This window comes from Polypterus senegalus, chromosome 14 (genome assembly GCF_016835505.1).
Source record: "Polypterus senegalus isolate Bchr_013 chromosome 14, ASM1683550v1, whole genome shotgun sequence".
In the NCBI taxonomy this organism is placed as follows: Eukaryota; Metazoa; Chordata; class Cladistia; order Polypteriformes; family Polypteridae; genus Polypterus; species Polypterus senegalus.
This window is the reverse complement of record NC_053167.1, coordinates 144,752,638-144,776,380: the sequence shown is the minus strand read 5'-3', so window position 1 is coordinate 144,776,380 and position 23,743 is coordinate 144,752,638. Positions and strand designations below refer to the sequence as shown.

Sequence of the window (23,743 nt, the reverse complement as noted above, 5' to 3'; positions counted from 1 at the left end):
TGTAAAAAACTTTGCAACCATTGCCAGCCCCTTGCACCGACTGACGAGTAAGGGCCAACAGTTTGGGTGGACGGAGGACTGCGCAGCTGCTTTCCAACAACTGAAAGCTGCCCTCGTCAGCGCGCCGGTCCTGGCTTACCCTGACCCCAACCAACCTTTTGTTGTGGACACTGACGCTAGCAATGTGGGGATTGGGGCCGTACTCTCCCAGAAGGGGGAGGCTGGAGAGAGAGTGGTAGCTTATTACAGCTGCAGCCTCAGTCGACCGGAGAGAAATTACTGCGTCACTCGGTGGGAGCTGTTGGCAGTGATCTTAGCGGTACGGCACTTTCGGCCCTACCTATTGGGCACTAGGTTCACGCTGCGGACTGACCATGCTAGCCTCACCTGGATGTTAAATTTCCGGCAACCAGAGGGCCAGTTGGCAAGGTGGATGGAGATCTTCCAGGAATACGATTTCGAGGTACAGCACCGACCGGGACGACAGCATGCCAACGCTGATGCCCTCTCCAGGCGTCCATGCCTCATCAATGAGTGTCGATATTGCCGCCGACAGGAAGAAAGGGGTCTGGGGCCATCGTCAGCATCCGCAAGGCTAGATGACACTGTTGGAGTAGGGGAGCCGTTCACCATTGACCAATTGAGGCAATTACAGGCGAATGACCAAGCGCTAGAGAAGGTAAAGGGCTGGTTGGAGACCCAAGAATGTCCCGACTGGCAAACCGTGTCTTCACAGGGGCCTGAACTCAAGTTACTACACTCCCAGTGGGGCAACTTGGAGTTGCACGATGGCGTAATTTACAGACGGTGGCAAGCACCCAGGGGGGGGATTGACCGACTACAACTGCTGGTTCCCCAGGCTTTGCGCGCCGAGGTCCTCCGATGGGTCCATGGAGCACCTGGATCCGGACACTACGGAAACGCTAAGACAGTGCGTCGACTGCGGCAGCGGTTCTATTGGCCCGGGTGTCGGCAAGACGCGGAGCTGCACGTCCACTGCTGTGACATCTGCACTGCGCAAAAAGGACCTGGTCAATGTTCTCACGCGCCGTTGCAACAGTACCTTGTTGGGGCACCCATGGAGAGAATCGGAGTGGACATACTGGGTCCTTTTCCTGTAACTGAAGCCGGAAATCGTTTTATTTTAGTTGCGATGGATTATTTCACTAAATGGGCAGAGGCGTATGCAGTTCCGGATCAGAGTGCCTCCACAGCAGCACAAAAACTAGTGGATGAAATGTTCACTCGATTTGGGGTTCCGGAAGAACTCTGCACAGTGATCAAGGGCGAAACTTCGAGAGCCGTTTGTTCAGGGAGGTGTGTCAGCGGCTGGGGGTGAAAAAGACCAGAACCACCCCCCTTCACCCGCAAAGTGATGGACTGGTCGAGCGATTTAATCGCACCCTGGCCACTCAACTGGCGATCCTGACTAGTCATCACCAGCGAGACTGGGACCAACATTTGCCTCTGGTCCTGTGGGCATATAGGACAGCCGTACAAGAATCAAGCCAATGCACACCAGCAGGGCTGATGTTCGGGAGAGAACTGCGCACGCCAGTGGATTTGGTGTTTGGCTCGCCCCCTGAGCCTGAGATTGTTGGTGGGCCCGAACTGGATTATTTTAGATGGTTGAAAGAGCGCCTGGACACTGTTCATCGACTGGCCAGGGAGGCCTTGGAGGGAACTGGAGCTCGCCAGAAACGGGCTTATGACACACTGTATCCTGGTTTCAGCGTCGGGCCATGAGCCCAAGTGTGGGTATTTTGCCCGCAACGGAAACGGGGACTGTCTCCTAAATTGACTCACCATTGGCAAGGACCTGGAGAAATTTTGGACAAAATATCGGAGGTAGTTTTCCGAGTCCGAATGCCTGGACGGGGCAGATGGGTGGTACTGCACAAGGACCGGTTGGCACCATACCACCCACTGGCCCCAGAACAAGAAAGACTTGAGAATCCAAGCGGCTCTCCAACCTCCACCCCCGGCGCCAAAACAGACATTGACAGTCTCAGGACTGAGCCTGACACGAGTGATGGTACATCAGGCAGGCCGAAGCGCGTCCGTCGCCGGCCAGGACATTTGCTCGATTTTTACTGTGATGAGTAGGGTTGTGGGGACACTAACCCTCTCTGTGTAGCGACCCGGCAGCAGCGCTGGCGGCGTGTTGTATTTTGGGTAATTTATGTAAATAGCATTGTGGGTAATTTATGTAAAAGCTTATTGTTGGGTTAAATTAACCAAGTAATATAATTGTGTTTCCTTTTGTAATTATTGTATGTGTCTGTGTTCAACTGGTGGGGTGGGTTGAGTTGTTGCCGTCCGGGGGTTATTTGAATGTAAATAGTTACCATCGATAAGAAAGATGGCTTCATTAATGACCTTGGCAATGGCTAAGCAAATGAGTTCAGCTTTGTTTTTGCTGACTATCTGCTCTAATAAAGAGATACAACAGGACAGAGCTGTGTATTGCTAAGATTTCTATCGAAGCAATTATTACCGAGACACTCTGAGTCGTGCGGTGTATGGGACACGAGTGCTCGCTACCTAAAGAGCTAGGTGCAGTTGCGTGCATAATGCTGGCAGTCCGCTAGCCTACAGCTTGGGAGAGGTGCACGGCAGAGTACGGCTCTAAAAACTTTAAGACTCAACCACGGGTCGCTACAATATATACATATATACACATATATATATATATACACACACACATATATATACATATACATATCTACATATATACTGTATATATATATTAATCAAGATTAATTACAGAGCCTCTAATTAATTAGATTAATTTTATATGTAGATATATAGCTATATATATCTATATATATATATATCTATATCTATATCTATATCTCTATATCTCTCTCTCTCTCTCTCTCTCTCTACTTCAGTTTAGCACACCCTGACTAGAGCTGCTGATTACCTGTACAGACTGCATCTCTGTTAGTCATTAGCACTAAAACATAAGTAATATGATAGTTAGAATTGAATACTAACCCTCACCTATTCTGTTTCTGTTCTCGTTACTCAAATGTGGCAATTGGTTTCACGACCCACCTGCCAAGTTGTTTGCCTGCCTATGGTAAAGTCATCCCTGATGGAGGATCACAGGAATCATGAGAAAAAGGGGCCCTTTCATCGGATTGGCTGGCCGAGCAACGTTTCAGCCATGGAATGGCCAAATGCGGGAGGCAGCTTGATGGATGAGGTCTCCACGACTCTAAAAATATCCAAATCCTTATTATGTGATATCATCTACAGTTAAATTCTGCTCCGTGCTTCTAAAATTTGTATTATTATGCTGTATTAAGGAATTGTTCTGTTCTGTATATTGTATTGTATTGACCCCCTACTTTTGACACCCACTGCACGCCCAACCTACCTGGAAAGGGGTCTCTCTTTGAACTGCCTTTCCCGAGGTTTCTTCCATTTTTCCCTACAAGGTTTTTATTGGAAGTTTTTCCTTGTCTTCTCAGAGAGTCAAGGCTGGGGGGCTGTCAAGAGGCAGGGCCTGTTAAAGTCCATTGCGGCACTTCCTGTGTGATTTTGGGCTATACAAAAATAAATAAACTGTATGTTCAGAATGGTATTGTCTTTAAATAATAACAAAAATTTCAACATAAAGTGCAGTTTTTCTTCTTAAAAAATAAGTCAGAAACATAAAAGGTAATTTGACCAACTCAATCTTTAAACTCTGAGTAACCTTAGCCAACATTATTTTGTACATTAGGCTAAAACAGTGTGATCATTGAACATTTTGTAATTAGATGTAATTAGAATTACTAACGGTCACGGAAGTCCAATGATCCCCAGTAAGAGCCACAAAGTCCGCTTTCTGTAATGCATCTAATTTTCCTTGCTTTTCAGTGTGCACAAAACCACGCTTTTATCAAGGCTTCCGTCGGGTAGTCTTTTGAAATGAAATTTTCCTCTGATCAGTCGTAGGAACGCGCTTTATTCCGACTCTAACATTTTTGTAGCTGTGATGTGTGCATCAATGTAATGGATGTACAGGGCCGCTGCTGGCTAAATGGGTGCCCTAAGCAGAAATTTACTTTTGTGCCCCTCCCCCAAATATTACGGACGTAAAAATAAAATAATAAAAAAACACCTACTATAGTAAGTAAGTAAATACATAAATTGTATCAATTATAAATTACAATTGTAGCTCTACAGCAAAAAATACAAACTAAAATTACACTTTAAATAAACATTTATAATAAATAAAATAAGCAATAATAAACTGAAATAAAATCGACACTATCATCTGCTGGAGCTTTCCAAAGTTCAAAATTTACAAAGGCACACTTCTGCTTTTTCTTGAGGCATAGTCGTAAATGAGCTCTTCATATGATAAAGCCTTTGCTAATTCAGAGTTGATGCTGACAATTGCCAGACCACTGATGCGCTCTTGTGCCATAGAGGAGCGCAAGTACGTTTTGATGAGCTTCATTTTAGAAAAACTTCGCTCAGCAGAGGCAACAGTTACAGGGAGCGTCACTGCTATGCGCAGAGCAATCCAGAGATTTGGTTACATGCACGGGCTTCATCTTGGGCTTTTTTTTTTTGTTTCTCGGCGCCGGACTGTTGATGTCTCTTTCCAGGAGCAGGCATATTGTTCAATTATTATCATTTTTGGCCAGATAGGCAGCCGTAACAGAGGTGAGGGCGCGCGCGTTATCACGTGTGCTTAGCCTACTCTGCGTTCACTGTAAAATGCAATATATACATTTATATTTTTGTTTATTTGTATATGTATATTATTAATATTAATTTATTATTATAATATATAAAAACAATTTTTTTGAGCAGCTGGGATGGTGCCCCCCTGGGAGTTGGTGCCCTACGCAGACTGCGTACTCTGCGTATAGGGAGCGGTGGTACTGTCGATGTACCAGGAAATCATGCATTGACAAAAGTTTCCCTTTGCTTGGAATTGAAAGTGTGATTAAATGCGTTATTTTTTAACGTGTTATGGAGTACATGCATCAAAGCTTCTCAGCTGTGCATGTGCTAAGAAAAGGAAACATTTTAAAAATAACGTAACATTATTCTGCATTAACCGCATATTTTTTCATACGTCACAAACCAAGGGGATGCGAGGCTAAAATGAATCGGGAAGCGCACGTACATACTCAGTACATCCCCTCTCGGGAATCAAACCTCGGAGGTCGGCGCTAGAGGCAAAGCCTCTACAATTGCGCCACGGCGTGTGGCTTGTCTATTTGAGAGTATGTAGGTTGGGGTATATATATATACATACATATATATATAAACTGTTCAAAAAAATTAAAGGAACACTTTGAAAACGCATCAGATCTCAATAGGAAAAAGAAATCCTCCTGGATATCTACACTGATATAGACTGGGTAATGTGTTAGGAACGAAAGGATGCCACATCGTTTGATGGAAATGAAAATGATCAACCTACAAAGTGCTGAATTCAAAGATGCCCCAAAAATCAGAGTGAAAAAATTGTGGCAGGCTAGTACATTTTGCCAAAATTTAATTGCAGCAACTCCAAATTGTACGCAGCACTTTGTATGGCCCCTGTGTTCTTGTATACATGCCTGACAACATCGGTGCATACTTCTAATGAGATGACAGATGGTGTTGTGGGGGATCTCCTCCCAGATCTGGACCAGGGCATCACTGAGCTCCTGGACAGTCTGAGGTGCAACCTGGTGGCATTGGATGGACCAAAACATAATGTCCCAGAGGTGTTCTATTGGATTTAGGTCAGGAAAGTGTGATGGCCAGTCAATGGTATCAATTCCTTCATCCTCCAGGAACTGCCTGCATCCTCTCACCACATGAGGTCAGGAATTGTCGTGCACCAGGAGCCACTGTACCAGCATAGGGTCTGACAATGGGTCCAAGGATTTCATCCTGATACCTAATGGCAGCCAAAGTGCCTTTGTCAAGCCTGTAGCGGTCTGTGTGACCCTCCATGGATATGCCTCCCCAGACAATCATGAACCCACCACCAAACTGCTCATGCTGAATGATGTTACAGGCAGCATAATGTTCTCCATGGCTTCTCCATATCCTTTCACTTCTGTCACGTGCTCAGGGTGAACCTGCTCTCATCTGTAAAAAGCACAGGGCACCAGTGGTGCATCTGCCAATTCTGGTATTCTATGGCGAATGCCAATCGAGCTGCATGCTGCTGGGCAGTGAGCTCAGGGCCCATTAGAGGACATGGGGCCCTTGGGTCACCCTCATGAAGTCTTTCTGGTTGTTTGGTCAGAGACATTCACACCAGTGGCCTGCTGGAGGTCATTTTGTAGGGCTCTGGCAGTGCTCATCCTGTTCCTCCTTGCCCAAAGGAGCAGATACTGGTCCTGCTGATGGGTTATGGACCTTCTATGGCCCTCTCCAGCTCTCCTAGAGTAACTGCTTGTCTCCTAGAATCTCCTCCATGCCCTTGAGACTGTGCAGGGAGACACAGCAAACCTTCTGGCAATGACATGATGTGCCATCCTGGAGAAGTTGGACTACCTGTGCAACCTCTGTAGGGTCCAGGTATCGCCTCATGCTACCAGTAGTGACACTGACTGTAGCCAAATGCAAAACTAGTGAAGAAACAGTCAGAAAAGATGAGGAGGGAAAAATGTCAATGGCATCCACCTGTTAAACCATTCCTGTTTTGGGGGTCATCTCATTGTTGCCCCTCTAGTGCATCTGTTGTTAATTTCATTAACACAACAGCAGCTGAAACTGATTAGCAACCCCCTCTGCTACTTAACTGACCAGATTAACATCCCATAAGTTTCATTGACGTTATGCTATACTCTCATTAAAAAGTGTTCCTTTCATTCTTTTGAGCAGTGTATATGTATATGTATATGTATGTATATGTATATATATATATATATATATAGATAGATAGAGATATCTATCTATCTATCTATCTATCTATCTATCTATCTATCTATCTATCGATATATCTATATATATATATATATAATCTATCCTCCACAATTTTTATGGCTTTTTTCGTGCCAATACTGTACTGCAGAGAGAACAGGAGGCAGCTGTAGAGAAAACCGACTTGGGATTGTGAAAGTAGCCAAAAGAATTTGAAACTGCATTTCCCAGCAGTCACTGCAGTGTCTCTGATTGGTCTTCTGATGAGGGTGCTGGTCAAAGGATGTCAGCGTGGCTTTTAAAAAGGGTGCTGGTAACCAAAAGCAAAAAAAAAGATTTTGTAATTTTTGTTTCAAGTTCCTGTCTGTCTGCCCTCTGTTGGGTTACCTGTACTTATTCATTTTGTCCTGGATCGTTTCGTGCATCTTGATTGTCTGCTGTCTGCCTGTGTACACGAGGACACATGTGGATTCATGGCCATCCTGGAAAGAAAGGAGCGATCCTGAACCCGTCTTCACCATTTCAGGAACTACCGGTAGAACTACCTGTACATTCCCATTCAACGTGCGGATCTCTGGACTATCCATTTTCTTCATTACATTTCATCTGTTGCTGTTTTTCATGAATTTTTCATGATTTACTGTGTGTGTTTTGTTTGTACTTTGTTGTATTTAATATGTAATCACCATAAGGGGAACAGGAGTGGTATCGTTGTTTTCTTATTTCATTTGTTTTCATTACATTCTTTATTTGCTGTTTGATTACCGGTTTGCTTTGTTTTTGTCTCTCAAGGCTGGGTGCGTCCTTGAAATCTTCACCATAAAAATAAATAAATCACCATCTTCTTGATTGTGGCTTCTCGCACGACGCTACGCTTACTTAAAAGCCTGAGCAGCACGTGTCCTTTTTGGCTGATTGCTTTGTTTGTCTCTCTTCCCCTAATTATTCTCTGCTCCTATGATGTTTGTGTAGTGTTTAATTAATAACTAACTGCATGAGACATGTTTGTTTGAAGTGTCTGAATGAAGTTCAAACTGCACTAAGACTAGTCTGCAAGCATCAGGGCTTACATCTGTGTGCTTGCGTGCAGCCAGTTCAAGTGCAGTTGGCTCAGTGATTTACTGAGTTTCATCCATGGTGTCAGTTGCACTTTGTACATATTGTTCCAGTAGTTTTTAAAATAGTTTTTACAGTTCATTAGCAGTGTGTAAAATGATCAGTGTTGCAGTAATTGCGATGCTCTTTGCATTGAAAAAAAAAATGTGTTCCATTAAAATTTCACTTTTTCTTTGTGAATTGTGACATTTACTTAAAGTGCAGCAAAAAGTATTTGGCATCCAGGGATGCATTAACCCCCATGTATGTGGCAGTGTAAGGGTTAAAGCCCCAAGATGCTGCTGAAACGAGCTGCACCGTCTAAGGCTTCTGGCAATGAAAACGCGCTTGCATGAATTACAGTATATACAGTATAGCGGTAACATCGGTATGTGACATTCTAGCACTGTGGGAGATGTAGCAGTACAGTATACAGGTTTACCTTTACATTCTTTATTTTTAGGTAATGTATGAAGCTGAGTTTGAAATTAAATGAAAGTGTTTTGGGAGCATATTTAGGGTTTAAACTATGAAAATAGGCATTTTAACCACATCCAAAATTTGCGGTTTTTCACAATTTGCAGGTGCTCTAGGAACGTAACCCCCGCAAATTTTGGGGGTGTACTGTATACACGGTCAAGTGTAGTCAGGTTAGCACATTTGAAGGACTGACTGTTACCAATTCAATTGAACCATGGTGGACGGACAGACCTGTACAAAAGCCACAATAAACTGATGACTGTAAATTATTATTTATACATTTTCATAATATAAGAGGATCTATCTATCTATGAAGCAGGTTAAAAAACAGGCAGAGGCGAAAACACAAGAAGACAGGAACAAAAATGAGGCAAAAGTATTAAAGGCACCAAATAAATTAAATGTAAATGGAGCAAGACATCGGTAAAGTAAGCTGATGCAGGAGGTGAAGCAGAGTCTCAAAGCAGGGGTCACCATGAGATGAATGGCCACAGGAGATCCTGAAGATCATCCTCTTAGCTATACAACCTTTACAGCTGTGAACTTTCTGTTTCCTGAGAGATATAATAGTTATATAATCATTCCAACAAAGAGTTGAACTGGTAAATACATTTATCTGTAATCCTGAAGCAAAGTCGGGAAATCACTGCTTTCATACAATTTCATTTTAACAAACATTTCAAACTTCACTAAATTATCTTATTAATATTAACAAACAACTGACTTTTCAGCAGTGATGTGTGCTGTTAATGGTGCCAGTTATGCATGACAAATTAAAATGCTCTTCTAAATGTTTCATTAATGTCCCGTCATCCTCTGCCAGGATTTAGTTACTCACCCATGTTGTTCACTTCAGCCCTGATTGACTTAAACTTCTTCAGCTGATTTTGATTGAGGAGGCTGACTGTGTTTGCGTCAAATACGTAGACGACGCAGTGCACCTTATCAGCCAGTCTGGGGTCCTCTCTGTAGCGCCTGTCATTTCTGGTTATCGGTGCCTTAGGATTGAACTGAAGAGACACAATCAGTTTAACATGAGACAGTCACACTCCCCTCACTCACACACATGTACAGTTCTTCATGGGAGCCCACCTGCTTGTTATGACCAATTCTTTATAGTTTAACACACACCAGGTGCAGACCTTCTCAATTGAGTGCTTATCTGTAAGTGCCAGAATGATTCTCATTTTAAAACATGTCTTACATATTTTTGGATTAAATGGAGCAATTGAAAGCAAGCCCTAAGGAAGATTCTCTCACACTGTACTGGGCCTGACAAATGACCATACTCAGTTACCTCCCACTAGACTCTGGTTAATGATACACAGAATAACTGGATAACTGCAACCAAGGTGACAGCGAATTTGAAGCTGTGCTGCCTGTGTACTGCTCAAAAACTTTTAAGACTAATAATTTCAGGCTTCCCACAAATTGTTTGAGAAATTCTGAAAGACTATTTTAAAAATATGAACACTCCTGAACCACTTTGTGTGTTTCCAACCCTTGTAGTTATTTCAAGATTCCAAACTCAAGATGAAATACAGAAGGCAATACTGGATTTCAAAGCACTTGACCTGGATGCTCCAGAAAGGAAAGAACTTCATAAACTGTGTGTCCAGGTGAGACATCAAAGTCTGAACACCTTGGAGAGACAAACTGGGGTGCCTACGGAATTACAGACAACTTTAGGGCAATCTGTACAGACCACCACCGAATAAGAGGATTGGTGATCTGCAGTGGAGGATCCTGCATGGGATCACCGCCGTAAACTCATTTGTGTGTCTCATTGATTCTCAGGTTTGTGATGCGTGTCCTTTGTGTTCTAAAAGAGAGATGGGCTTTCATTGTTTTCTGTTTTGTTTTAGGATTCGGCCACTTTTAACTGTTCTTAATTCTATTTTTAATGCTTTGAAATTGTATTGTAATGACTTTGTATTTATTTGTGGAGTGCCTGATTCAAGGGAAATTAAAAGTAATAGCAGTATTGCCAAATTTTTATTGGGTCAGGCAAAAATGGCTATTATATGTCAAGAAAAGAAAATATTAATAATCAAATAGAGATTGATCTAGTTAAAATGTTTACTGCCTTAGAAAATCAAGAGTGTTTTTTAATTACTGTATACCTTCTATAAAATGAATTTTAGCCTGCAAAGTTTAATTAGCCAGTGGTGTAGAAATGAAGCAGTTTGTACAAAAAGGAATGAGGGACTCTTTTTTTTGGTGTGTAATTTCAATACCAACCTTTGAAAATTGTGTTTTTTGAAATATCTTTTTGAGAGTTTATGACTGTAAAGATTATGTTTGTTTTTGTGTAACAATTGTTGCTGAGTAATAAAGTGTAATTAAATTCTTTCTTTCTTTCTTTCTTTCTTTCTTTCTTTTTTGGGAAGCAGCCAGGACACAGATAGGTAGAAATCATTGGTTCAGACCCACACACGTTTATTTACAATATATACAAAGTGACAGCACACACAACCCAGTTGCGCAGCACCAATCACCCTCAATTCCAGGCCCAATCCAATGCCTCTCTCCTCAGGTCTGCCTCCACTCCTCTCCTCCAAGCTCTGTCCTTCTTCCACCCGACTCCAGCCATCGAATGGAGGGAGGCAGACCCTTTTAAACCCACCCAGACGTGCTCCAGGTGCCTCCCAATGAGCTACTGCCGGCACTCCCTGGTGTGGCAGAAGTGCCGGCTGTGCACCCAGAAGCACTCTGGGTGTCCCTGGTCTTCTTCACCAGGGTTGGACATTATTTTCTACCATCGCCAAGGAATCATGGTGAGGTTGTTCCAGTAATTCATTCAGGAGAATCAAACACAAACATTTTGTGACAGTTATCAGTAATTTGGACAGTTATATACCCGGACTCACTTCACATTCATTATCATCTCAGTTATCATTTCTTGCCGTTATTTGTGTTGTGTGTTTGTTATTCATGTGCAGGGGTAAGGGAGGAAAATATTATTTGTCAGAGGTACAGCTTGGTAGATTGAAGTTTTACTCAGTAATTTATCCAGACCACGGGACCTGGTATTGTGGCTGCCGGCTGATACAAACTGAAAAATTTGGAGCTTTCATGTGGGGTCACAAGACCTGGCTATAGTGTACACTGTAGTGTACTATTGGCTGTAGTGCACTTTAAGCAACGAGTCAGTTTGTAGTGCTTACTACAATAGCGACAATAATGTAAATAGTAAGGTGGAAAATTTGAATACTAAAGTGAGGGCTACCACTGATATTGTGGCTCCTGAAAAGACAGTTAAGAAATCCTCTAGCACTGCTACACCATGGAAGACCTAAAGAGTGTCTGATTTAAAGAGAACATGCTGGAGAGCTAAAAATAAATGGAGAAAATGGAACTGATTATCCAGGGTTTCTCAGCCCTGTTGGATACCGTGGGTGCTGCCAGGGGGGGCTGTAAAAGGACGTTGGGAGTCATGCTTCCCTTGTAGCCCAAAAGTACTAGGAAGTCATGAGGATGGAAGCCCCAAACTATTTCCAGGCTGATTAAAGAATTGAGATTCTCCATCTGACCCGGAAGTGCTGGCAAGTCAAATGGAAGAAAGAATCAAAGCACTTCCAGGTCGGGCACTATATAAAGGACTGTTGGAGACCCAGCAAGTGAGCTGGAGTTAGGAGTTAGAAGACAGAGCTTGCTGGGAGGTGTGGAGGAGAGAATTGTATTGTATTATTGTTGATTAGTGTGTTTATTGTGGCTGTGATGCTTGAAAATCACTGTGAAGAAGGAAAAGAATAAAAAGAACTTCTTCGTGCTCTTATCCTGTGTCTGCGTATCTGTCTGTTGGGTTTAACAGGGCAACAGCGACCCCTAGCGTTCTTACATCTTCCACACCTTAGTGATGGACTTTGTATCAGACATCAAGCTGAATACGTTCTGTGTAAATGGTAAAGAGCTGTACACACAGTCCATCTGTGACATCTGCTGATGGTGACCATCTTCACTACACTTTAAAGAGAACATTTTCAGTAATTATTTATTTTCCTAGGCTTTGCTTCAGAAATATATGCGTTTTATGTTATGAGTTTACTCTGACATCAGTAAAATGACAGGCAAGTCTCACCTCATACAAGTCTGGGACGTGTCCTTTAATGACGCTGATGATGTCTTCCACAAGGATCCCTTTAAAACTGCCACTGTCTTCACTTCCATCTTTTCTATCATGAACTGGATATGTTCGGTACTATGTGTGACAACAACAATATTTATTTGTAAAGCACATTGTGATACTTATAAGTAGTTCAAAATGCTTTAGAAAACACCAAAAATAGTAAAAAAAAAAGATCAAATGTCTATAAAAGGAAGAAGGAATCCAGTGAATGAAACGTTGCAAATTTCCACAGCTTATTTAAAGTAAATAAATGAATAAACTGTGTCAAGAAGTCAAGAACTTCACAAGAAAGGGAAATGAAAGCCAGAAAGCCACCCAGTGGCACCGTCCTGCTCCTCAGTCACCCCACATATTTTTAATGTCAGCTGAAGTTTTACCAATCAAAGCTCTCACTGCTATTATGCAGGCACTGAATTGCCTTAATTAAGGGCCTTGTGACCCCGTGTCCACCCAGCAACTCCCAGAGAGTCCTTTGAGGAAAACAGTCATATGCTCTAAGATCCCAAAACATATGTTGAAAGATTGGGTGTACTCCTGTGTCACTTATTTAGCAGATGATGTGGTCCTGTTGTCTTCATCAGGATGTGAACTGCGAGTGTGAAGCAGCAGGTATGAGGATCAGCACCTCCAAATGTGAGGTCATGGCCCTCAGTAGAAAAATGTTGCACTGTCCTTACCCAGTGGGAGGTGAGTTACTGTCTCAAGGGGAGGAGTTTAAGTATCTCTGGGTCTCATTCGTGAGGATGTTGAGATCGACAGACGAATTGGGAGGCAAATGTGGTTATGTAGTCACTATACCAAATTGTATTAGGGAAGAAGAAGCTCAGCTGGAAGGCAAAGCTCTCTATTTACCAGTGGATCTATGTCCCTACCATCACCTATGGTGAGCACAACGTGACATCCACTTGTTTTTTTCACCAACACCAACATCAATATAAATTCAAATGATGATTTACTATAACACAGTAAATAACATTTCCAGGTTGAATGGAATCCATGGCAGTCCTCCCCCGGCAGCGCTCTCTGGCGGTCCCCAAATGGACTGTGTTTCTGGATTAATGCTCCCATGCCACCCCATAGATGTCCTGATCAGGTCCTGATCTTTCTTTCTTTCTTTCTTTCTTTCTTTCTTTCTTTCTTTCTTTCTTTCTTTCTTTCTTTCTTTCTTCATGAGGTTGTGACATCTTTGTCATCATGCTAAAACATTAAAGATCTTTCTGGCAGTGTGGTGTGTCACCTTATTTTCACATTTTTTCTGTTGGGTCTTAATAGCTGTGCTGCACTGTGCTACTCAAATTAATGCAATTGGACACTGAACAGACAGATATAAATGTAATCTGATTAATTATATACAGATCTATATACAATTTATATATTAAATGAATATTAAAGTGGGTTGAGAAAGCCAAGGTCATGGTGGACTGCTTGTAACAGAAATACTTTTTTAATGCAGCCAGCATCATTGAGGAGTTTGACACCCCTACTGCCATATTGTTTCTACCCATAGGATGGAGTGGACAGCAAACTGAAAAATTTGGAGCTTTCATGTGGGGCCAAAAGACCTGGCTATAGTGTACACTGAAGTGTACTATTGGCTGTAGTGTACTTTAAAGAACTAGTCCGTTTGTAGTGCTTACTACAATAGTGACAATAATGTAAATAGTAAGGTGGAATATTTTAATACTAAAGTGAGAGCTGCTGCTGACAACCAAAAAGACAGTTAAGAAATCCTGTAGCACTGCTACACCATGGAAGACCCAAAGAGTGTCTGATCTAAAGAAAACATGGAGAACTGAGCGTAAATGGAGAAAAACTAAACTGATTGTCCACTATGAGATATTGAAGGCTAAAATAACAGAATACAACAACATAGTCCGTCTTGAGAGGCGCTGCTATTTCTCTAGAATTATTAATAACAATGCTAGTAATCCAAGAGTCTTGTTCTCTACAATTGATTGTCTGCTAAACCCTGGTTACTCAATGGAATGCCTCCAAAAACCCTCCAGTGAAACTTGTAAGGCTTTTGCTATATTTTTAATCACAAAATTAATGATGTTAGAAATAATATGGTATATCTCCCCTATACTAATCCTCTTAAACACCGATACTCCATTTGAAACAATTGAAATTCTTTCACCAGGATAGATTTACCTGATTTATATAAAATAATTTCTCAACTGAGATCCTCCACCTGCGTCCTTGACCCGATACCAACAAGTTTTTTCAAAGAAGTATCAGGCATGCTAATTGATAATATTCTCAACATTGTAAACTCGTCACTAGATACGGGGGTCTTCCCAGACTGTCTTAAGACTTCTGTAGTTAAACCCTACTCAAGAAAATAATCTCGACTCCTCTGCTTTTGACAATTTTAGCCCCGTTTCTAACCTGCCTTTCTTAAGTAAAATCCTAGAGAAGGCCGTCATTGTGCAGTTAAATGACCACCTCAATAATCCTGCTATTCTTAATACGTTTCAGTTGGGTTTCAGAACAAATCACAGCACAGAAACTGCACTCGTTAAAGTAGTAAATGACTTGCGGGTAAATGCAGACACAGGCCGCCTATCTGTTCTCATCCTCTTAGATCTGAGTGCTGCATTTGATACCATTGATCACAATATTCTTAGAAATCATTTTGGTCAGTGGGTCGGCCTTTCTGGCAGTGTCTTAACTCTTTCAGGGCGGATGTTGACTTTTGTCGAAATTCAGGGGTAGAGGACGGTAATCTGTTTGTAAACGGCCACAAAACTTGTCGTTACATTTTAGTTCACCTCTCTTTGCTATAAGGAAAGTTAGCTTTGCTGATTTGACCTTAACTTCTTGTGTGTTCATGAGTGCCAAAGAGCAAGCAACCTCTAAAACAACATCGACGTCTGGCAAAAGACTCTGTAGACAACGTTTTGCGTATTATCACGGAATCAGACTCTTGACTTGCCGGACTTTGATTTTAATGCAAGTGATCTGGAGATCGAAAACAAAACCAAGGTACCAGCATCGGCTGATTGGTCCCCAGCTGATTGTGGTGCTGAACACATTCTTGTAGCTGATGCACCTACGGCAACGTTCGCCACTTACGATGAAAAGAGGACCAAATGAGATTGTGGCGCATTGTGACCGTCATCACTGCCCATCCGCCACCAGCCAGGAAGTCAGCCCGCCACTCATTCCTGATGGCTGTCGAGGTGCCCCTGCATCAGAGATGGTGAACATACGGTGTCAGCAGCCACAGCACGAAGTAACAGTTTTGTTGATTTATGTGTGAAATCATTGCTTTGTGTGCTTTTCAAAAAGTAGAGCTTTTTGTAAAAAAAAATCAGCCCTCAAAGAGTTAAACTGGTTTGAGTCTTACTTGGCAGGTAGAAAATTCTTTGTTAGTTGTAGTAATTACACTTCAAAGACCCCTGATATTCTATATGGTGGTCCAAAAGGATCTCTCCTGGGTCTGCTGCTCTTTTTGATCTCCATGCTTCCGTTAGGTCAGATTATCTCAAGGCATAACGTGAGCTACCACAGCTATGCTAATGACACACAACTGTATTTATCGATAGCCTGATGAGCCCGACTCTCTTGTTTCACTGATACAATGACTTACTTCAGTTTCTGAGTGGATGAGTAGTAATTTTCTCAAACTAAATAAGAAGAAAACAGAAATCTTAGTGATTGTCAAAAGTGGATATAATGAGGTTATTAGAAATAAACTTGATCCATTAGGCTTAAAAGTCAAGACAGAGGTAAAGAATTTAGGGGTAATTATTGACTCTGACCTGAATTTTAAATCGCATATTAATCAGATTACTACGACAACATTTTTTTACTTAAGAAATATAACAAAGGTTAGATCCTTTATAACTTTTCAAGATGCTGAAAAATTAGTTAATGCTTTAGTTTTTAGTCAACTAGATTACTGTAGCACACTCCTCTCAGGACCACCCAAAAAAGACAGTTAGTGCGAAATGCAGCTTCTAGAAACTTAACTAGGAAAAGAAAATCTGACCTCATCTCTCCAGTTTGATGTCACTACATTGGTTACCTGTGCCATTTAGAATTGACTTTAAAATACTGCTTACGGTTTATAAAGCCTTCAATAATCTGCTCCATTTTATATTTCAGAATGCCTTTCACCTTACACTCCAAATTGTAACCTTAGATCTTCAAATGAGGGTCTGCTTAGAATTCCAAGAGCTAAACTTAAAAGAAGTGGTGAGGCGGGCAGGCGGCCTTCTGCTGTTGGGCACCTCAAATCTGGAATAGCTTACCAATAGAAATTTGCCAGGCTAATACAGTGGAGCACTTTAAAAAACTGCTAAAAACTCATTACTGTAACATGCCTTTCTCAGAGCTTCATTTTAGTGTAACCCTGATATTCTGTATACGTATTTAATTATCATTTTTTTTCATGGCTCCGCAATCTGTACTAACCCCTACTTTCTCTGTTGTTCTTTTTCTGGTTCACCTGATAAAAGTACCATGCAGTCCTTACATTGATGAATTGAAGGCCAGATGCCCACATTACCATCATCATCAAATTCTTCCACGTGAAGCCTGAAAACCACGAGGACTGATTGAGATAATTAATGTTAGGTAGAATGGCTAGAGTGGGCTCAGCAGTCTTGTGGCCTTGGAAACCCTGCAGATTTTGTTCTTTTTCTCTGGAGATTTTTTTTGTTTTATTCTATGTTAATTAGTATTGCCTAATTTTATTTTTATATTTTTTCTTTTTTGATTTTTCATCATTTGTATGAAAATGTGCTATAGAAATAAATAATGTTGTTATTGTACACCAGTGTCACACAAGTCTTATCTGCTTAAAACAGGGAATCATCTGACTAAGATTGGATATTCTGAATTGTGGACAATGACCTCACAGAAGGTGTCTCATGATGATCCTGCCATCATGGGACATGTGCCTGTACATTTTACAAAAGGGTCATTTCAATTCCTGCTTGTGGACATAGCAGTAAGAGGAATTTTGGGACAAAAGGGAGAAAAAGTGGACAGAAGAGGGGCTGAGCAACATTGTAAAGCTTCATTTAAATGCCATCTCAGTTCAGGTGCCACCTTGTCTTCATTCAAGCCTCACCTTAGTGATGGACTTTGTATCAGACATCAAGCTGAATATGTGCTGTGTAAATGGTAAAGAGCTGCACACACAGTCCATCTGTGACATCTGCTGATGGTGACCATCTTCACTAAACTTTAAGGAGTACACAACAGCACATTCATTTGCAGTAGTTATTTATTTTACCAGATGATGCTTCAGAAATCTATAAGTTTTATTTCACTTGTTTACACTAACATCAGTAAAATGACAGGGAAGTCTCACCTCATTCATGTGTGGGACGTGTCCTTTATTATTGTCTTTCTTGGTCTGTTGATTACTTTCTAGACCCATGGTGTCACACAGGATGAATGGCAGCTTCCTTCCATCTTTTCCATCTAGAACTGTATATGTTCGGTACTGCATGTGACAACAACAAGATTTATTTGTAAAGCACATTGTGATACATATAAGTAGTTCAAAATGCTTTACAAAACACCAAAAATAGTTACAAAAAATAAAGATCAAATGTCTATAAAAGGAAGAAGGAATCCAGTGAATGAAAAGTCGCAAACTTCCACAGCTTATTTAAAATAAATGCATCAATGAGCTGTGACTGGAAGTGCAAATACAAAGTCAAGAATTTCACAAGAAAGGGAAATGAAAGCCAGAAAGCCACCCAGTGGCACCATCCTGCTCCTCAGTCACCCCACATATTTATAATGTCAGCTGATGTTTTACCAATCAAAGCTCTCACTGCTATTAGGCAGGCACTGAATTGCCTTAATTAAGGGCCTTGTGACCCCGTGTCCACCCAGCAACCCCCAGAGAGTCCTTTGAGGAAAACAGTCATATGCCTTCTCTAAGATCCCAAAACATATGTTGAAAGATTGGGTGTACTCCCATGTCACTTCTTTTTGTAGATGATGTGGTCCTGTTGTCTTCATCAGGATGTGAACTCCGAGATATGAAGCAGCAGGTATGAGGATGAGCACCTCCAAATGTGAGGTCATGACCCTCAGTAGGAAACTGTTGCACTGTCCTTACCCAGTGGGATTTTAGTTACTGTCTCAAGTGGAGGAGTTTAAGTATCTCAGGGTCTCATTAATGAGTGAGGAGTAAAGGGATGTTGAGATCGACAGACGAATCGGGGTTGCAAATGTGGTTATGCAGTCACTATACCAATCTGTATTAGGGAAGAAGAAGCTGAGCCAGAAGGCTAAGTGTGCTTTTTACCAGTGGATCTATGTCCCTACCATCACCTATAGTCATCAGCGTTGGGTAATGAATGAAAGAACAAAAATGAGGGTTCAAGCAGCCAAAATGAGGTTTCCCCATAGGGTAGCTGGACTCTCCCTTAGAGACGGTAAGAAGCACAGACTTCCAGGAGAGGCTCAGAGTAGAACCACTGACCCTCCACATCAAGAGGAGCCAACTGAGGTGATTTGGGCATCTGAAATGGATGCCTACCTGTGGAGGTTTTATAGGCACAGCCAGCTGGGAGGAAACCCTGGATAAACCCAGGATCTGCCAGGTGAATTATACCTCCTAGATGTCCTGGAAACACAGTGGGATGCCACAATATGAGTTGGCAAGTGTGGCTGAGGAAAGGGACATCTGAGCCACACTGCTAACACTGATGCCCCTGTGGCCCAATCTCAGATAAGTGGTGGAGATTGATATGAAATGAAAAATGAGCAGGAGGAAGTTCATAGATGAGTGCTTTTTATGGAACAGAAGAGCTGCCATGTCACAAATAAGAGTTACCACTGAAGTTTGAACTCTGCTTTCTTGATAGGAACATTGACAGAGCGGTAGGCTGATGGGACCTGTTTGTTTAGATGTACCCATCTTTCTCAGTAGAGCATAAACAAGCATAGCCATTGGTCTCTTGTAAGTTCCATGTCCCTTAACCTCCATACCCCAAATGGCTTGAGGGCCATGCGGAGTCCTGATCTGGGCTGAAACCAGCAGTGATCTGCAGCAATAAATAAATGAGGTGACTGCATGGCCAGCAGCAGATGAGCAAAATGCTGGCGGGGTCTTCACAGCTCAACTGTTCTTTCTGACTCTCACTTACCTGTTTGCTTACACTGGTGTCTCCATACCCAGATGCGGCCTGCAGCATCACATGACCTCTGAAGACGCTGTTCAACGAATTGAAGAAGCTGCTTTTCCCAGCTGTAATCTGCCCAACCAGGAGGATTCTGGGCTCTTCCACTGACTCTGTCAGAGTCTTGTAGTTTCGGATTTCTTCTAGAAGTTCATTCCTTATCCTGTATGTGACAAAGTAATAAAAAATAGAGAGAGTGGTTTGGAATTCAGAAGAAAACTTGAGGGATTCTCACTTTAGGATAAAATGTTTTAATTTCAAAGACACACGCTCATGTTGATAGAAACTGTACAGTCCCCATTACTCCCAGCATGTGGTTGTCAAGTTTGTCACATGAGCACTCAAGGGCAAGAGCCCACCATGCTGCACTCCCATTGTTTTTTCATCCAGTCAGCTATTTACAAAATTAAAAATTCAGTGCCATTTAGCACTTTAGCACTTACAGTGTACTGTCAAACACCCAGACTCTTCAAACTCACATAAAGAATACAAATCAGTATGACGTATGAAGTTGACTGACAAAAGTGGTGACTGGCAAAAGAAAAAGAAACGAAGCACTACTGAGGAGTGAGAAAAGTCACATCTTATATGAAGACGTACCTTTGATACAACTGCCAATCATTCTGGGACTTCTCAGAATGACACAATTCCAAATGGCCACTTTCATGCCAGTGCTACTTATTTCAAACTGCCTCTTTTTTAGGATGGATTCCTCACTTATCAGTCAAGAACCTTTTCCTATTGATTAATCATTTCCTGTCTATTGCTTTTCCCTGATTGTAGACAGTAGCCTACCAAAGATCTTCAGTGGTACTTTTCTTACATCCAAAATGACAAAAGCATCAAGGCAGTAAGCGCTGCAAGTCAGTTGTGCAGGCAAAATATGTTGAGATAATTTAACATACTGTAACCGTACTGAGAAAGCTGCCCATTTATTAAATGACTAGCTGTGTGTGTCGTCAGAACAAAAAACTACCCAAAGACTCCCTGGCACTTTTACTATATTGGTGAACTTGCAGAGGTGTCAGCTAAGTGAGCCGGGACAGGTCGTATCTTATCTAAGACTGACGTGTAGTCGAGTGCAGCTGTGGCACAAACTGAGTGGGACTGGCTGGAACCGGTCTCAGGCAAACGTATAGAGGCTCGTTGTGTGAACGTACAATGTGCAAGTGCTGCAAAGCTGAGTTTGTCTCCTTGGGTTGAATGGGAAGTGAGGTTCATTCAAGTGCCAAAAAATTTACAAGTGCATGCATGCACCATCTCACCAAGTCCAAGACACACCTGTATAAGCTTCTACATCTTCTGTAGAATTCACACCAACATCTATGGCTGTGGTTGAGTGTGAGTAGAGTGAACTGCTCCATACACACACACACACACACACGCACACACACACACACACACACACACACACACACACATACACACACACACACACACACAGAGGTCTTTTGTTTATATATGTCTCATAATAAACAACCCATTAAAAACCTAACAACTTAATTAAACTGTTATCATCCATGGACACGTCTTAAAGATAAATAGATAGATATACTGTACATACTTCATTTGTCCCCAAGGTGAAATAAAACTTTCTAGAAGCGCAAGAAACAAAATATAACATAATTTGTCATATGAAAATTTACCTAATAATTGCTCTTTTAATTATTTCATTTTGAAACAAATGGTATTTCATACTAAGGCTGGCCAGCCCTCTACTGCAGAAGCTTTTGTCTTAGCTAATTTCTCAATTAGGATTTATGAAAACTGCCTTTTAAATTAGACATTGAACTCCTTATATCTCTAGTCAGTCTGTGCATCAGAACTAATTTTAGCCAATATTTTACTTTTATGGCAAAAAAAACAGCAAAATGTTTTGGCCACAGTGAAAAGGTCTCTCTCTATTTTGACATCAGTCTCTTTTATCAAAGGCACACACAACAACGTGAATATGTTCCTAGTTTAGTTGACTTTCCATTGTCTCCTTCATTATTTGTGACTGTTGGTTAATTGCCTTCTGATTAATAAAAAGAAATAAAAAAGAACTTCAAATTCTTGAGAAGCATGTGAATAATATTAAGCAAAGAATTAAAAAATAAAGATACCAGCGTGAGTTAAAAATCCTGGTGGCAGCAATAAGCATCTCTAAATATCAAAGAGAAGTCCATGTCAAATTATTAGATAGACAGACAATGAAAGGTGCTGTATTAGAGACAGACAGATCATGGAAAGCTGGATAACAGGAATAATAAGGGAACAAAGTGTCAAAGCAGATACTCACCTTGAGCTGAATTCCTGCTCCCTCCATGGCTTTTCAAGCAAAGGAGGTGGTGGTGGTGGTGAAGTAGCTTTGTACACCTCAGCTGTGAATTAAATAAAGGTTTAGATGTAAATTCATATTCATGAATTGTCACAGGACAGCCACATGCCAGTCACCTCAAATCACTATAATTTCTTGGAAAGGTGACCACCTTTAAAGTCAGTGTTAGCATGCTTATGGTCAAATGGGCACATGCCCTCATGGTGGCACCAGGGTGGCTTTTGTGTAACACACACATACTTGTTGTGATCTCCACATTCCTTTAATCAGCCCAGGTTACTCAATCAGGTAAGAGATGATGTCTGTGTGTTTCTTTAAAATGAATTGCAGCATCAGGGACACTTGTGGTTATAATAACCAACTGAGTGGAACAGTTAAAATGGCTTGAGATGGAGGAGATGGGAATAAGTGGATGAGGGAGAAGCTCAGTTTACAAAATGTAAGGATGATGACTTTGGTCAAGGCAGCTGCAATTTTCATTGAGAAAACTGTTTATATCACAGCACCCCTTCAGCTCTCCATTGCTGAAAGCAGAACAATGCAGTGCCAGGTGGGAAGATGCACAAGGCAATAAATGCAAAAGAAAATGATGTAAACTGCCACCATTTCATGTGTAGGAGCAGCTCATAAAAGACACCAGGAATTTTCATGTCACCAGGGCCCTCATGTATAAACGGTGCATATGCACAAAAATGTTACGTACTCCCGTTTCCACGCTCACATCTCAATGTATAAGAACTAAACTTGGCGTGAAGCCACACACATTTTCATGCCAGCTCAATTCCTGGCGTACGCAATTTCTCCTCTCAGTTTTGCAGACTGGCGGCACCCAGCGTCAAAGCAGTGGTTTTGTTCCAGTGTGGTTTCCCTTTCTTTTTTAGATCCACATCCCTGACGCAGCTTTATAAATACACTGAAATTAACCGCATATTGTTTATGAGTTTAAGGCGTCTGAATGTAATTAACCCGTAACAATATAATGGTCCACAGAATGGCCAAACTATTCTAAAAACCATAACTGCTTTAGCGTTGTTACTCTCACTGCACCTTTTCTTTCTTCCTTCAGCTGCTTCCGTTAAGGGTTGCCACAGAGGATCATCTTTTTACTTATGACTCTCACTGCACCACTCGGAGTATTTTTATTACTGTATCTGAATGGAGATTCACAGCAGCTGATCAGAAAGAGAATTATCGGGATACAGCATCAAGCACATGTTGCCTCAGCCATGCTGTGTGTTTGAACTGCTCTCATCAGACAAACGCTTCAGAGCCTTTCCTGTACGGACCTCGCAGTTCAGAAAGAGTTTCATCCCAAGAACTCTAAATGCACTCAGTCAGTCCATCGAGTGCTCCTTGTAGAACTGTTAGTACTTATTAGAACAATTACCTCACTGTAAACTTGCACTACAGTTATAATATTGCACAATGTGAGCCACTTTATAAAGCGAATATTTACATATGATGATGATATCATTTTTAAGATAAAATGCAGGAAAATTTGTTTATTACATTATACAGATAAAATGTTAACATCATTTAAATAATCTATATTGTTAATAATTAAACGTGAGGACGCAAGAAGCTGGCGCTCTGTTCACGGATTGTTCCTGTCTAGCACTGTATTCTTAATGGGACTGGAATGACTGGAAGGATAGATGAATAGAATAATTAAACATGTACTATGAAGACATTTCA

General features: G+C 41.5%; 1 protein-coding gene across 3 annotated transcripts in view; it reads right to left on the bottom strand.

Moving 5' to 3' along the window:
• LOC120514948 (interferon-induced protein 44-like) overlaps positions 1-23,743 on the bottom strand; it is a 67,636-nt gene that overhangs the window by 18,345 nt on the left and 25,548 nt on the right. For 2 of the 3 annotated variants that reach the window (XM_039735607.1, XM_039735608.1), the window contains exons 3-7: positions 22,010-22,091; positions 19,696-19,891; positions 17,901-18,035; positions 12,530-12,649; positions 9,287-9,458 (exon numbers count right to left, since the gene is read on the bottom strand). In XM_039735607.1, coding sequence (XP_039591541.1) covers positions 9,287-9,458; positions 12,530-12,649; positions 17,901-18,035; positions 19,696-19,891; positions 22,010-22,091 — 705 coding nt within the window. The remainder of the gene's footprint in view (positions 1-9,286; positions 9,459-12,529; positions 12,650-17,900; positions 18,036-19,695; positions 19,892-22,009; positions 22,092-23,743) is intronic. The other variant, XM_039735609.1, reaches the window with a different exon arrangement.